This window comes from Botryllus schlosseri, chromosome 1 (genome assembly GCF_051294905.1).
Source record: "Botryllus schlosseri isolate E-star chromosome 1, Bs_hap1, whole genome shotgun sequence".
Taxonomy (NCBI): domain Eukaryota; kingdom Metazoa; phylum Chordata; class Ascidiacea; order Stolidobranchia; family Styelidae; genus Botryllus; species Botryllus schlosseri.
Genome location: NC_137236.1, coordinates 39,201,401 through 39,217,737, shown reverse-complemented (window position 1 = coordinate 39,217,737; position 16,337 = coordinate 39,201,401). Strand labels below are relative to the sequence as shown.

The window sequence follows — 16,337 nt, the reverse complement described above, 5'->3', positions numbered from 1 at the left end:
TTCTGCGAAAAAAATATTACGAGTCAGAGCTGCATTCGGAGTCGGTGTGTGTTCTAGTTTTGGGAGTCGGAGTCGGTATTTTGAAAATGACCGGAGTCGGAGTTGGAGTCGATGGTAAAATCGGCCGACTCCACAGCCGTGGTTGCCCATGACGATCACTTATCAATGCCCCTTATTGATCATGTCAACAATTTCGGTGTTTTGCGCGATCATGAACTGTTTTTTCTATACATCGTACATCTGTGCATATGCATGCTATGCATGCTATGGGTGAATGATGTGCTTATGCCGCTAGACAAGCAAAGTACAAAAAAGACTTGTAATGCTTTCTAAATGTTGTGCACATCCCGTCCGTGCTAGCCTGGTAATTGAACCAAAAGCGGGGGAGCCAAGGATACCAGTGCTTGGGTCTGGCCTTGCTGGGAATTGAACCAACAACTCACCGATCAAGACGTCGAAGGCTCCCCAATACGCTATCTGTCGGCTAGGGTTAGAGCTGGGTCATAGAATTACAACGGGGTAGAATGCGTATTGCGGCATTTGCCGAGATCACTCGTCCATGATATTCCGCGATGTCTCGCATAAGAAACTACTTCTCGTGATGACTCGAGACAACTGAGAAATAGATTCGTATATAAGTGTTCTGCAGTATTCTTCAACTCTACATTATCGCTCACACACAACCGCTAAGCAGAATTATAGTCTCTGGCGTAATGGCGATGGCGTTACTATATATTATTAACTGTGAGTGATCTTAGACTTACCAAGAAATATTGCCCTGCGAAGTATTGCCTTACTCATAACAATTCCTGATTCCTGTGCCGCAAACACCAGGACGCAGTAAGATTGCGACCCAGATTGAGCGTGGTTACAAAAATGTTGACTCGAGTCAAGTCAAGTCACTCGATTTTTGGAGGTGACTCAAGTCGAGTCAAGTCGCGAATCAAGTAACAATTCCATTCAAGTTGCCTTTTCGAAGCATGAGGCATGATTACGTCATTGCATTTTGCTAGCTGTCAGAAACACAGATTGAGTGGTCAATGATTTTGAACCGATGAACGATTATAGAGTTACATATACACGCAAGAAGGCGCTGTATCGCTCACATATACGAAGAACTGCTAAACTACCCAAGTAATTGCATAGCCTCAGTTTATAGCTACCAGCCAAAATAAAGAACAGAGAAACGAATTGATAATATGCAATACATTACCTATCTACAAATTAATATGATACAATTCGAGCCTGCGCCAATGTGTGAGGACTATATAAACTATATTCGAATTCAATTTCAATAAAACAAGAGGTTTGGTTAAGGTAAGAACAGAGAACAGACATTTTGCTAATACTTTACTATACCAGTTTACGACAACGTAAGCTGCAAGCTTCGATCACTTCGTTTGTGGTCAATTTATTTGTGAGAGAACAATGGAGGCCCAGTAAAACGCACGACCATTGAATGATTGGTCGCTCTCACGGTTTACATCAGCTTTTCGCGAACAATCCGAACAAAATGCAAGATACCGTGATTTTTATCGACACCGATTATTTGATGACTTGAAATTGACTCGTGAATTTAGCTCCGAGTCACGAGTCAATCCTCATTTCTGATACGCCGAGTCAAGTCAAGTCATTTTAGCAACGTGACTCGAGTCAAGTCAAGTCATGAAAAAAGTGACTCGAGTCGTCCCAACACTGGTATGCAGACGCAAAGGAATTGAGGGCTTTTTACGAACATATTGTCACATTCATTAATACAAGTAAAATGATACTCCTTCGCATAGTTACACCGTTGTGTTTGTTGTTGTTTTTGGTATTCATGGCGTTTGTCGACTACTATGGTCATTTACACCTGGCCAATTTAAGTCATATTTATTCCGTAGCTGTCGACTTGTAGCTAGGGTTGCATTTGAAAAAAAAATCAATTAAAAGCAAACACGTTTAAAACAAGGCCCGAAGTTAAACATGTCTTTTATTCGATTTATTTTTTCAAGTCATGACGTCACGAATATTCAATTGTGCCGTCATAATGGAGTGACATTGACAATTGAAAATATAGGGTAAAGTTCATCCTTTGACGAAATATCTGTACTATAACTGTTGAACCGACTATTTTGCGGGTTCCAACCATCCCATATCAATATACGTCGGCTAAATCGTGTGGTAATTGTCCGTAGGCTCATACAACATGTTTTTTGGAAAGTAGTCACACAATTATGCCATAATTTTAACCTAAAAAACACAGTTTTTTAAAGGCCTTTGTTGAAAACACTGTTTAAAACATGTTTTAAACAACGTGTTTCAAAACACCGTTTCTTTAACATGCAACCCTACTTGTAGCACGGCCCACTTCTAGGCTTTTTATAAAACACCGCGTACACGGTTGAGATGGCGAGGAGGAACCTATAGATAAACCTACAACACCAAGGTTGTGTAGGAAGGCTTAAATTCCAATTCGCAACTGAAACCAAAATGGCCGCAACACCCGACTAATATACGCTTCATGAAATTCATGTTAGTTCTCGCTGAATCACAGCGAAACGGTAGCAGATTATTACCACTGGTGCTCAGCGCTGATGACGTTATGACAATAACAGGGAATGGAAATAGCCACATTTTAAGCTACGAATCATATAGCTGTGGCATCACACTACTACGCAGTATAACCGCGCTGAGAAATTCCTTTTCTCTGCACCGAAAACACCAAGAACCGCAACTCGAATAAGATTTCGACTACACGAAGAAATTGAAGCATCACAACCTGGTCTTGTTTATTATCCGCAACAAACACGCGAAAAATACAATTGACATCGATCAGCAGGCTGTCATCAGACTGGGACAACTAGATAACTTTTCTTCTCTGATTCTTATTCTAATGTCCCTTGTGTAACATATCTATGCTCGCATTTTAATTCTAATCATATATCTGATTTCCGTGGAAGCAGTACATGAGAACTGCTTAGTGCAAAACGAACCAAGCATGGTGCATGGACAGTTGGACACTTGTCGTTCTGATGCTTGTGACAGTCTTGAAGAACAAGATAATTCTAGTTGTCTATTCAACTAAATTGGAGCGAAAAGTCAAAAATCTAATTCTAATCTCATTTGTTGACTCCTTCTATGCTCTAATTAAAATTCGAATCTAATTTGAGAAATGCTTCTATACTCCAGTGCAATTACTTTAATTTTAATTTTATTTAAATTTGTTTTTTTCCTTTTCCGCGACATTTCGCAGCAAATTAACAGTAGTAGCCCTCTCGCGCAGGTCAATTCAGTGCCAAGTCGCTATCTCATCACTTACACGGTGCAGTCTAGGGTTGCATTTAAAACAAACGGTGTTTTATGAAAAGACCTTTTAAAAAAATTGTTTTTTCAAGTTGTAAAATTATGTCATAATGTGTAAATACTTTTCAAAAAACATGTATGAACCTACGGACAATTACCGCCCGATAAATCCGACGTATATCGATATGGGATGGCTGGAACCCTCAAAATAGTGGGTTCAACATTAATAGTACAGACATTTGGTTTAAATGCAACCCTAGTGCAGTCACAGTAGGCATTGTGACGAGCAATAACCATCATGCTGACCCTGTAGTCTGCGAACAACCTTCTAGTTTCGATCATAAAAAGAGCAGTAGCGACAAAAGAGATAGTTACCGCAGGCTCGTTCACTATCATGCCATCAGCTACACCAAAAGAACAAGAGGAAGTTTGCTTCAGATCTAACCAGAAAATATTTTATTAGAGGATAATGTGGAAAATATTTTTCAGCAGAGCGTTAGAGCATGGGCTTGGATGTTTTGAGGTAATGGAATAGAGAAAATAGTTTTTTTCATCTGAAGGCTGCTGTTCGAGAACTAATAGACATAAATGCAACCTCAGCTCCATCCGAGAGAGGTTTCAGTCATGCAAGAGAACAGCGTAGTGCGAAACGAGTCAAGCTTAGTGTATAGACGTTAACCATTTGCATGCTTACGTGAATGAACTCATGTTTGATATGAAATGATCTTGAATTTTGCTGTATTTCTTTCTCATTCGGAATTTCACTCAATCTCCATGTTTCTTGCGAATTCAGTAATTATAATTCCAGTCTAATTTGGAATAAAATAAAAACTGAAATTTTTCACTTCAGAATTTTATTCAATATCCAAGTTTTTGTCAGCCCAATAATTGTGATTCTCGTGTAATGCGAATAAAAACGTATGACTATCATTTTAATTCGAATTTAATTTCCTATTTTTCCGAGTCTCGATGTAATAGCACCGATTATTATTAGAAATGTCCGATTACGGATACACATGTACTGTATGTCGTGTATGTTTAGGGAGGGCAGTACTCGCATACGTGTAAGGCAGCTGATGTGGTAGTAAAGACGATTTTATCGTTATCTAAAGAATACGTATTGGCATTCGTATCTCCAGTATCCCCCAGGACTTCCGTGCCACTTTCTGCTATGTATGGTGACGTGATCGGATTGCCGCTGGCGTCATCTCCTTCATTCCACACGAGACTGACCATGTCCGCGTCGTCTTCTACGTTGGACAGAGGCAACCAAACAAAAACGGGTGACGTCGCCGTCAACAGGTCCGGGAAGAGCGCTCTGAAAAGGGAAAGCGGTTTGAAGTATCTCTGCAAGTATATAAGACGTGACTTCGAAGCACTAATGCATTGATTCGACTTGTATACTTCGGCCATTGCGCACGACTCGACCAATTCATATGACCCAGAAGAAAATCAGCCCAGTCTGTTATACAGGGTGGTAATGACTCGACTCACCGTGGGCCGTGGGGCAATTTGTGTATTAACCTAAACTTGCGCCCGAGTCATTGCGCATGAGTTATATGACTCCAGAATGGTACGTCCAAGATAGCCATTTCGTTGTAACTTCGAAGAATAGTGAGCAACCACATTATTGGTGTTTCGTCAATCATAGGGTTACCATTAGTCCTCCTTTAGGAGGATTTGTCCTCCTTTCTCGGGTTTCTGAAAATGTCCTCCGAGGACGCCTAAAGAGATAAGAAAGTGGATAGATTCGAGTGAAAATGGGCATATATATACGACGCTAGATAGCAGGGTTGTAACCAAGTCACCAGGCTCCGAGTCACAAGTCAATCTCAGTTTTATAGTTTTGATTCGATTCAAGTCGAGTCATTTTCAATTCACCACCGAGTCAAGTCCGAGTCCAAGTCATCGAGCAGAGGTTCGAGTCCGAGTCATGGTATTATGACTCGAGTCGGGTCCAAGTCATTGTGTTGACTGCCCAGTTTCCAGTTAAAGGCTTGTAAAATCCACTTTATATAACTCTGTTTGGTGATATCGAATGGTTCGCATTTATAATATTCTAATTTTCGTCATTTTTGGCAGTTTCTGGACGCATTTTCAAGTACCAGTACCAATAAACGAAATCCCAATAGTGTGATTACTTAACTATTCCTCGAAATTACAATGAAACGTCGGTCTTGGCCTTCTGAGTCTCGAGTCATATGACTTGGTTCGAGTAATGCGCAATGACTCGAGTCTTGTCGAGTCAATACACAAATTGACTCGAGTTGAGTCGAGTCATTTCCGTATTTTGAGAAAATGACTCGAGTCAAGACGAGTCATCTGAAAAACGTGACTAGAGTCGGACTCGAGTCGAGTCATGACTCGAGTCATTACAACCCTGCTAAATGGGAAATACGGGGTTCGAACGAAAGTGATGACCTTTCTATTTCTGGTGTTGAACCGAAAACTGTACCTTTTATTTAGTCAACCAACTACAATATCGTGGGAAAATTACCATTTTTACGGATTTTATTCCGATATTCCAACTCCTTTCACGATTCCAAATATGGTAACCAGACATGGGGTGATTACTTCATGAATGTAATCGATTGCGATTACGATTACTTCGGAATCACGCGATTACGATTACGATTACGATTACAGCAAAATCGGGAAGTAGTCGATTACGATTACGATTACATTGGAAAAGTAATCACGATTACTCACGATTACATTTATTTTGCATCGTAGTAGTTATGTTGGAAGACAATAATTGGATTGCGCCGGAAAGGCCGATTGATATAACTACTGTCTTTAAAAAAGATGGAACATTTCCTTGTTACGTCATAATGTACGCATTGTCCATAATATAGGGGACGGTTTATCGCACCCAATGATTTGCATTCTGACCAGGTCCATAACTGCCGCACCCCCATATAGGGTGAGGAGCGTGGTTGGAGGGGACTCAAAAGTATTTTGTAAACCAACATAAATTATAGAGCATTTTCGAGAGATTTCATTAACTCGGAATTTCTCTTTGAGCTTTGCGATTTGAATGTCTCTAGATAGCTTGATTTCAAAATGCATACGTCTCCCCCTCAAGAAATAAAACATGCATAATTCATGGTAATAGGCATTTAGGTGCCAGTCAATACCGCTCCTCGACACATCAAAAGACATAATTATGCAGTTTCGGCCAACATGAGACTCCACGAAGTGTGCTATTAAGGAAATACATTGGCCAAAACTTGGGGTATGTGTCCATTGTTAATAGCCGCGCTGGGTGGGCGTGACTTACAGTCCATTCCTTCCAATCTGAGCCCACGATGTAAATTCCACCCGGGCACCCACAGGCATTAGACATGACAATTTGTGAGTGCGACTCACGCAAGTTTTTCTTTTAGTCTGCTGTTTGGGCCACTACAATCAATATCTTTTGGCTATATAACAGACCGGAGGTCACGAAGTAGCAACGTACAATAAAGTGATTATTGCAAGATACCAGATGTTATAATTATAAATTACGCCCCCCACCCCCACCCTCCTCTTCAGGTAAATCTGACCATCGGGCGCTGAGATAAGATTAAAAATGCAATATAATGCAATTATCAATATTGCTGACGAATTTAAATCTTCAACTTCCAAATTGACTACCCTATAGGGGCCCAAGACCAAAGTTTGGTTATGGGACGCTTTTGCTGTTTTGATCCTGATTCTAGCTACAACCCGCGCTAATGGCTATGGCGGCAAGTCCAAATGTTCAGTAAAGAATTGTGAAATAGCGATTGGCGCCCGTTTTGAGTAGAATAATATGAGAATAACATAAAGTGAACATAAAATTCTGCCTTCAACTTAATGTAGATAATGTAATGCAAGCTGCCATTACGAGAAATGGCAAAACAACGGCCCAGTTATGATATATATCAGCAGCTGGTGATTTTAATGCTTCGTTGTGGAAACCGTAATGTTTTATTTGACGAGTACAAAATTTTAAACCTTTGTCAGCTGTACGTTCATACCATATAGGCCTACTGCTCGCCAAGCAGCAACGGTGAAACTGCATTTAACTCTAGAATTAGAACTATTACATTCTATAGTTTAACTAAGCATAACCAAACATCAATATAAAAGTTGCTATTTTAACTTACGCAGAGAGGTGATTATGATTAATTATCCTGATGCGAGGTAGTGGCGTCTGAAATGTATTGATAAACTGATATACAGCACGGTGGGTTTTCTTACAATCACACTAATGTACATCGAATATATATTTTCTATGTGTGTACACGTCCTACGCAAAGACGAGCAAAGCTAATAGGCTAGCTCTGACGTAATAATGAGCAGTGGCATTTGAAAATCAGACGTTTGTGCTCTAAATAACTGGTATAATATCTCTTCTTTGTTCACGAGTGTTCAGTTTATGTCACAGTCCTTGTACAAATAAAAAGTAATCATTCTTTCACAAAGAAATCGATTAAATATGGGAAGTAGTCGATTACGATTACGATTACTTCGGGATTTTTTCGAATGTAATCGATTGCGATTACGATTACTTGAAAATGCTGTAATCGTCGTAATCGATTACGATTACTAATCGCGATTACCCCATGTCTGATGGTAACCCTAGTCTATTGTAGTCGTTCGGTCGTAGTCTTCGCTATCTAACTGAATGCGGCTATATTACTTCAGGTTCGACTGGGCCCAGAGACACATTGCAGATTTGACGGATATATTATAACGAAGGCAGGCACAATAAACACATCAATACTTCCAATCCAATCCAAGACCAAGACAGTAACAACTCCACACAAAGATACTCCAAGACCCACTCCATACAAAACCCAACTACTTACAAAAGACCAACTCCAATCACTTCCTCTTTCCAATCCCGCATGGTACCCTACGCATGACTGGTCTTGCAACCAGATAGTCCGGAGTCATTATGACTCCGTGACCGAGCGGTTACACCATCAGTACCGGTTTTGTAAAACAGGACAGAATCTGTATAAAGTGGGGAAATAGTATATTGTAAATGCTGGGTACATCAACTTTCATTCTCGAAAAATCTTGTAAAACTGTGAGTTGCACTGGATTGCACTTGAAAATGAGCAGTGAACTCAATGACTTGGACTCGGAATCGAGTTTCAACACTTCGACTCGGACTTGACAATTTGCAACCTGCCTTGTACTAGGACCTGACTCGATATGGTGTGTTAAAATATGATTCGACTTGACTCTATTCAGAACTATAAAAGCAAGATTGAATTGAAGTGAATTGAACGTGAAGCAACCAGTATTACTCACGCACGATCGGCCGCAGTCCTGACGTTCTTATGGGCTAGGTTGGCGCCCTTTCCCTGACAATCTGCAAGTGCTGCATCGAAGGGACCTGTGATGTCTCCGCCCCCCTGATAGCGACATCCTTTGTATTCTTCCCAATCCCTAAATCGTTCCTGAAACATGACAGCATTTTGATATTTATTAATTTGCGACCTCGTGCTGCGCAGGGATGGTCATTAATGAAGTACCTATGTTTTTCGAAGTACCCAAGTAGTTTTCCTGTGTTGTCATTACGGATCTAATTTTCCATTTCTTCTAGGTCTATTTCGTCCCATGTTGTGACTTACTTTACGCTATTTACAGTTTTCCTAGTAGAAGTAATATGCAGATTCAGTGAGGCACTGATACGCAGAAATTTAGTAGTAATAATGCTAAATCACGACCGATGGATATGCCCTTCTTAGTAAGCCTTCAAAACTTCGCGATAACCTAATAAAACAAGCAAAATACTTACTTAATGCCAAAACCATAATTTAATGTCACGTAACCGCCCTACTTAGTAATAATGCGCATTGCATGGATTGATTGATAGAGTTCTTCGATTTCTGAAACATAGTCGCTTAGCCGAGGTAGTTTGAAACATAGCCCAGGGAACACCAAATGTCCCGTTCATGATGTTGAAACTGGCGATGTGTCACACGCCGCGACTATTGCGCTTAAGAATTCGTTTTTTCGGTTGACGCTTTCTGAGCAAATGGCGTGAATATATATATTTAGCTTCACGGAAATTGTATGATATCTTCTTATGGAACAGAAGTTTTCAGAAAGTGGGACGAAGAGCTATTTAGGGCATTGGATTCAGGTAAAGTGTAACCGCCTGACCTATGACCTCTGCGCGGCAAGACCACTCATGCATGCAGCAAGGGAAAAAAGGCCTTCTGAGTTGAGTTGTCGAGAGCGTGGCTCGTGCAGGGGCTCGTGCCCTGTGCGTTTTGGTGAATACATGATATATCCGCTCCAATCGGTGCAGTCTGTGTATCCAGGGAAGAACCTGAAAGGAATAGTCATCCTCTTCAGCTACAGTGTTAGATAAGCGAGGGAACGGCTACAATGGCGAGCACGCACCCTGATGCGTGCTCGCCATTTGTAGCCGTTCGGTCGTAGTCCTCGCTATCTAACTGAATGCGGCTAAGTTACTTCAGGTTCGACTGGACCCAGAGACACATTGCAGATTCGACGGATATATTACAACGGAGGCAGGCACAATAAACATACATCAATACTTCCAATCCAATCCAAGACTTAACACAGTAACAACTCCACACAAAGATACTCCAAGACCAACTTCAATCCGATACAAAAGACGAACTCAATCACTTCCTCTTTCCCAATACCGCATGCTACCTTACGCATGACTGGTCTTGCAACCAGATAGTCCGGAGTCACTGTGGCTCCGGAACCGAGCGGTTACAAAAGTGTATATAAATATGTCATATGATTCCAACAAAAGATGTATCCATATTGTTGAAATATAACGTACATCAAGCTTTTAGCGTGTTCTGATGATAAGATTTATTGACTTTTATATTTAAGTGTAAAATGATTAATCAGAAATCATTGTACAATGCACATAAAATAAATGAAAGAATTACATGGATTGAATATTTTGACATAGCATCGTCAGTAGGTACAAGACATATACGCACAGCTTGTGTAATGGAATATATTTCGCCACTTCTCTCCCATATTTCCCATTCACCGAAATCAAGTAGGCTACTACACGGTCTGGCAGAAAGGCCTCCCGGCAAAAATTTTTGCCACCGGTCTTCGGGGTAAAATCATTAGGTGGTTGTCGTCATTCCTATCGAAGAGAACCGCTCAAGTTCGCGTGGGAAATGATCTGTCACAGACATTCGATATCGAGACAGGCATTGTACAGGGCAGCGTAATCAGTCCAATATTGTTTTTGATCATGATTAACGACCTTCCAGAGTGTCTTTCCACCAAGAACGCTCTGTTTGCAGACGATCTTGTGTTTTGGGAGTCTGGAATGAGCATGAACGATGTATCCGACTCCTTACAGAACGACTTGGATTGTCTTAAACGGTGGTGCGATCAATGGGGAATGAAAGTCAATACAACAAAGACGGTGCCAGTTGTCTTTAGCAACAAAAGGAAAATACCAAATTTCCAATTTAAATACAGTGGTCAGAACATAGCGACAGCAGAATCGGCAAAGTACCTCGGAATTACCTTTTACAAGAGGTTATCATATAAACTACATGTTGAATCTGTTTTACGTAAATGCACATGCACTGCTCGAATATACTTTCTGCGGATGATTTCAGGAACCTCTTGGGGAGCTGCAAAAGAAACTATGCTAACCTTTATCGTACTCTTATTCGATCTATAATTGAATATGGAATTGAGGCATTTCATTTTGGTCACCGACTATATCTAGAAAAAGTAGAGCGTCTACAAAACAACGCGCTGCGGCTTTGTTGCGGAGGGATGAGGAGCACCCCAATTATTTCCATACTGTCTGCGTGTGGGGAAATGCAACTGGACCTACGACACAGGTATTTATGTATGAAATTCAGATCCAAGGTGAATGCTGATTTGCAGCACCCGTGGCGAGAGCAGCTTCTCCAGTTATCGTGGGAGGAACAATGGCCGAAAAGAAAGCAATTTGTTTGCTTCAGTCAAATTACATATCGCCGGAATTGCGACGAAAATGGAGATGGTCTGTTGCAGTTGAGTAAAATAACCCATCCACCTTGGACGTTGCGTCGGGCACGTATAGATTTAACTTTGACGAGTCTGCAGTTTAAACAATGTTCCTCTTTGTTACCGGTAATCAATGAACATATCTGTAGACGATTCCCCGGATACTTGCAGATTTTCACTGACGGATCAAAAACTACGACGGGTACTGCGGCGGCGTTTTATGTATAGCGAACTATCAACGGCGCAACCACTATCATAAAGGAATCGAGTTCCTTCACTGCAGAATTGGTGGGAATAAGCTTAGCTCTACAATGGGCTGTGGAAAACAGCAATTCCAATATACTAATACTCGTGGACTGCTTGAGCGCAATTCAAGCGATTGACAATATTTATGGGCGATCACATCACTTCGTCGCACCAATTTTACAAACGATCCATCCGATATCGGAGGCAGGATACGAGATCGCTATTGTTCGGATACCTGGTCATTATCAAATTCCCGGGAATGAAAAGGCAGATGAATTGGCCAGACGAGCGAGTCAAGCCAGTGTGCGAACGACCTTCCGTACGAGACATCGCTGCTTCGCGTCGGAAGGCGTGCATCGAACTATGGAATAACCGCTATTCGCAATCGGATAAGTCGCAACAATATAAGGAATGTTTTCCAACCGTCTACCACAGAGCAGACGTGAATGGACTACCGAAAAGGTTTCAAGCGATTATGTTCCGACTACAAACCGGACATTGTGGACTACAGGCACATCTATTCAAATTGGGAATAGCAGAATCAGCCAATTCCTCAACGTGCCGCCAAGAAGAAAGTGTCGCCCATTATTTATTGACGTGTCGAAATTACAGACACCAGAGAAGAGTTCTCGAGGACACGTGTCGAAGGAAGAATATCGCTCCCACCGTAACAAACTTTTTGACTGACACGCATATTTTTCCATACGTTGTGGAATTCGTTCTCGCAACAAAGCCATATATTTGAGTTTATATTTTGTAATGCAGTATCCACCCCTAGATGATAAATGACTTTTTGGATATGGCGAACAAAACCACTTGCGTTATAATCGCCAATCAAATAATAATCAACAACAACAACAACCGAAATCAAGTTAAAAATTGCTTGAAATTGGTCGAGAATCGTTTCACTGTCGCCGTTATACTACACTATTTTGCTTCGCAACATCTGTTGGTATTGGAGTTAATCGGTAATTATTACAATGTGTGCATGGTCACTTGTCAATTCCATTCGTACGTCAGGCAATAGAAAAACAGAATCGGTTCGGAAACCTGTAATAATTCATTTTCGTTTATGTGACTATTACAAAGCCAGGTTACCATATAGTCGCATCTAGGTTTGAATTTAAAACAAAGGCCTTTATTTAAAAAAGATTGTGTGTTCTTTTAAGTTGTATAATTATGCCATAATTGTGTAAATACTTTCCAAAAACATGTTGCATGAGCATATACCGACGACTACCACCTGATTTAGCCGGCGTATATTATATGGTATGGTTGTAATCCACGAGACAGTCAGTTTAACAGCGATAGTACGCAGATATAGATCAGTGCTATGGAATGAATGTTCTGATTATGATGATGACCGCCGACCGTAAAAATGCGGCATGACGAATGGCTCATTCCACATACCGGAATATCAGTTGTCGTGGTCGTAGTTGTTGTGGTTGTCGTCGATGACACTACCGTCTCCTCTGTAGCCTTGGCTGGCGAGAGCAGACCTGGGCGAATATTTAACTTGTCGCTTGATAGAGAGACGCATTTAGGTATATGTTAATTTTATTTGTTAGACATTCAGGAAAAAACATGACCACACCTGTATTCACCGAAGTTAGATTAGTCTACTGTCGCTCGGGCAGACTTACTGACATGTAGGGTTGCATTTAAAACAAATGGTTGTTTAAGACACTTTGTTCAAAACATGTTTTTAACAGTGTTTTAAATTAGGGCCTTTTAAAAAAATTGTTTTCTATTTTAAGTCGTAAAATTATGCAATAATTGTGATATTACTTTCCTAAAAACATATCGTATAAGCCAACGGACAATTACCACCCGATTTGGACGACATATATCGATATAGAATGGTTGGAACCCTGGAAATAGTTGGTTCAACAGACATAGTACAGATATTTCGTTAAAGTAGTCATCTTCGCCCTATATTTTCAATTGCCAATTAAAAAAACAAAAAACAAAAACAATAAAAACAAGGGCCTTGTTTTAAACATGTTTGATTCAAATCGATTTTTGTTTCAAATGCAACCCTACTGACGTATGACACGAATATCGAACATAGAAGCACAGTCGGACAGCTAGAAACTTTTGAGCTTTTGCAAATTAGGTCAGAACTAGAAATATAGCTACACGGTTTTCCTTCCGAATTATACCATATTCAACTCGAAAAATGAGTTCAACTCGAGCAAGAGTTCATTCTCATGATCATGAAATTTATTTTTCAATCATCTTACTATAAGAAACTGCAGGAAAACACAGAAACCCGATTGAGCTTCTAGAGCTAGACAGATTGATCGGTGAAAATTAAGGAAAGCTGACTATGAGCCTAACGATATTGCCATTTCATTGCATGTCGTTACTTAAGAAAACAAAGCGGCGCAGTGACTTTGATATTCAATATTACATGTGTCCGGCTCTTTACGCAACCAAGCCATCATCAATTAAGACACTGTCAAGAAAACAAGCTCAAACACCACAGTAATGGGAAATGTTAATAAATGTTATCTTGTTAATTCTATATAGTATTTATATATCATTCATCATTCAATCGTCGGTTACTGTATGAACCAGTTTTCAATAGGTTGAAAAATAGGGAGACCATCGAAAGGGTGCCACGGTGTAAAACAAATTTGGAAACCACTGCTTTAAATTACACCCCAGCAGCTCGAAATTCTATATTTGTTGTGGGATTTGATATGACGCACGAGATCGCATCCAAGATTGCATGCTATTAGGTAAGAATTGATTCGATCGTTCAGCGTGGAATTTCATAAACATTCACTTAGTTTCCCTTAATTCGTAATAGTCGTATTTCGCCAGAGGGCCGTTCGATGCGAACAGAGACCACCTGTTCTAAAATTAATCTTCAAACCAAACATTATGAACGGAAATATGACCAGATCTATCAGCTTTGCTCAAAATATTAGTCTGAATGCTTACTCACCACTGAACACTTGCGCCCACAGGTATGAACGTAAGAACCGATTGATGTCGCTCTGTCGTCTACGAACAGGTGTTGCGTAATAGTTGCTCGCGTATGTGTATCGTGGAATGGCCCGGTACATTGGCACTGCCCTGTACTGGGATAAAGTCGCTACACCATAATTAAAAATTGAAAGTTAATTTTTTTTCCACAGACTTACCTCGCCATGTCTGGTTGTCGATCCATTTGAGGTAACTGTAATGAAAGAAGTTTTCTGAAAAATGACGTTTCCGAACGATTCTTACGCCGCACTCACCTCCAACAAAGACCACGGCCAAAAGCAAAATAATACTGGCAACGAATCGCATCTCGCTGGAATGTAGAACTGTAAGGAAAAATATTTTAATCTGTATTGGAGCTGGAGACTGTCACATTAATTGGATTCTAGTACATGAAACCGGCACTCGTGGAGAAGATATCCGGATATCCGATCCGCAAAACCCAACTTTCACAAAATATTCAGTGCTCGTTAAAATAAATTATTGATTGTGCCAGGCCCGAATTATCGCCACGCAAAACCAGTATGAATTCCATGACTACTAACTTCCATTGCGACCTTGCAACCGAAATCTAAGATCGCAAGCCTGACCCTCAACATAAACCCGAAGAACAAACTCAGCCATCAAACTTGCTTGCTGTCAATGACCGCAAAATACGAGAGCAAAAACATATATAGCGATTAGGCTTTTTCATGTTGAAACGCTTTTTCGCGATTTATTTGCGATGAAAGAAATAATAACATTACGATAAAAAATATCGTTTCGGGACGTGTGTCTAGCCTCGCATTTCCTGTTTTTCTTGTTTATTGTGATCGCAATGAGAATAGTACGGTGCGACATTCATTCACGCCAATTTACAGTCGTGCGTTAAGCTCAACGTATATTTGCAATTAGTGATTAGTTTCATAATTACAAGCTCTGGACAATAATAAGGATTATATTCAGCGCATGACCGTAACTGCTGCACCTCAAAGCAAGCTCGAAGGTGACTTCTCATGATTTCGTAAATCTTTACATAAAGTTGAGTATTTCGGAGCAGATTTCTTTATTTTGAAAACCTTCTTCGCGCTTCGTGGTAGGCCTATTCATCATTGTCACCGGCTTTTGTTCATTTCAATATGTGTGCCTTCCACCCCAGCATATATAAATATAAATAAAACTATGCATAATGTAGCCTAGCCTACAGAAACCAACGTATCGATAACTATAAGAGAACTACAAGAAGCTTTTGAGATGTCCAGGGGTGTTCAACCTTAGGGTGCTGAACTGTTAGTAATCTGATGACGATTACGCATGTTACTTGTATGATTTATCTGTCTTCGTAATTTAAGAATCGTTTGAAATCAAGCCTTCTCAGATGAGCTGCTTCTACAGTAATATAAAGCGCCACGCATCCCTACCAATTTTAGGTGATTCATTCTCATTGCCTGTAGAGTTGCTGGACGCCCCCCCCCCCCCCTTCAGTGTGCGAAGTGATTTATCTTCATCGGGTTGTATGTTGCTATTGCTTTTCTACGTGCACGTTACCTTCGTTAGATTCTATTTATTGCTGTTGCTATTCTACGCGTCGGACCGTACTTGAACGTGCTATTAAATTTTACAAATTCGCATGTCCACCCCTCGGGCGTGTACAAACATTGACTGCTCGGATTTACCGCTGTGCAACATTGCGGCGACTTGAAAACAGCTAACAGACATAAGCAAGAAAATTACAACGTGTGGCGCAGAGAAAGGTCATTATTTTCCAGTTATTTAACAACTTAACCGACTCCAACATCACCACAGAAGTACTGGAATATAAATAGCGGAATCGAAGCGTCAGAAAA

The 16,337-nt window shown here is 40.5% G+C and overlaps 3 protein-coding genes across 3 annotated transcripts in view; 1 reads left to right on the top strand and 2 right to left on the bottom strand.

The window, feature by feature from the left end:
• The window catches only part of LOC145436590 (cyclin-Y-like protein 1), a 108,897-nt gene that overhangs the window by 22,678 nt on the left and 69,882 nt on the right, over positions 1–16,337 (top strand). The gene's annotated exons all lie outside the window — the stretch shown is intronic.
• Positions 1–16,337, bottom strand: part of LOC145436782 (uncharacterized) — a 181,165-nt gene that overhangs the window by 107,716 nt on the left and 57,112 nt on the right. The window lies entirely within an intron of this gene.
• On the bottom strand, positions 3,714–14,873 carry LOC145449456 (uncharacterized). The gene is made up of 6 exons (XM_080327822.1): positions 14,769–14,873; positions 14,673–14,707; positions 14,474–14,609; positions 12,931–13,019; positions 8,572–8,720; positions 3,714–4,603 (listed from the first exon to the last, which is right to left on the bottom strand). The coding sequence occupies exons 1-6, from the start codon at positions 14,818–14,820 to the stop codon at positions 4,324–4,326; spliced, it is 741 nt and encodes a 246-aa protein (XP_080183948.1). The 5' UTR covers positions 14,821–14,873; the 3' UTR covers positions 3,714–4,323.

Bases quoted from the DNA above. Each gene is read 5' to 3' on its own strand.
- LOC145449456 (XM_080327822.1), bottom strand. From the start codon at position 14,820: ATGCGATTCGTTGCCAGTATTATTTTGCTTTTGGCCGTGGTCTTTGTT. The intron at 14,708-14,768 runs GTGAGTGCGGCG...CTTTCATTACAG, and splicing joins GGCCGTGGTCTTTGTTGGAG to TTACCTCAAATGGATCGACA. The intron at 14,610-14,672 runs GTAAGTCTGTGG...ACTTTATCCCAG, and splicing joins CGACAACCAGACATGGCGAG to TACAGGGCAGTGCCAATGTA.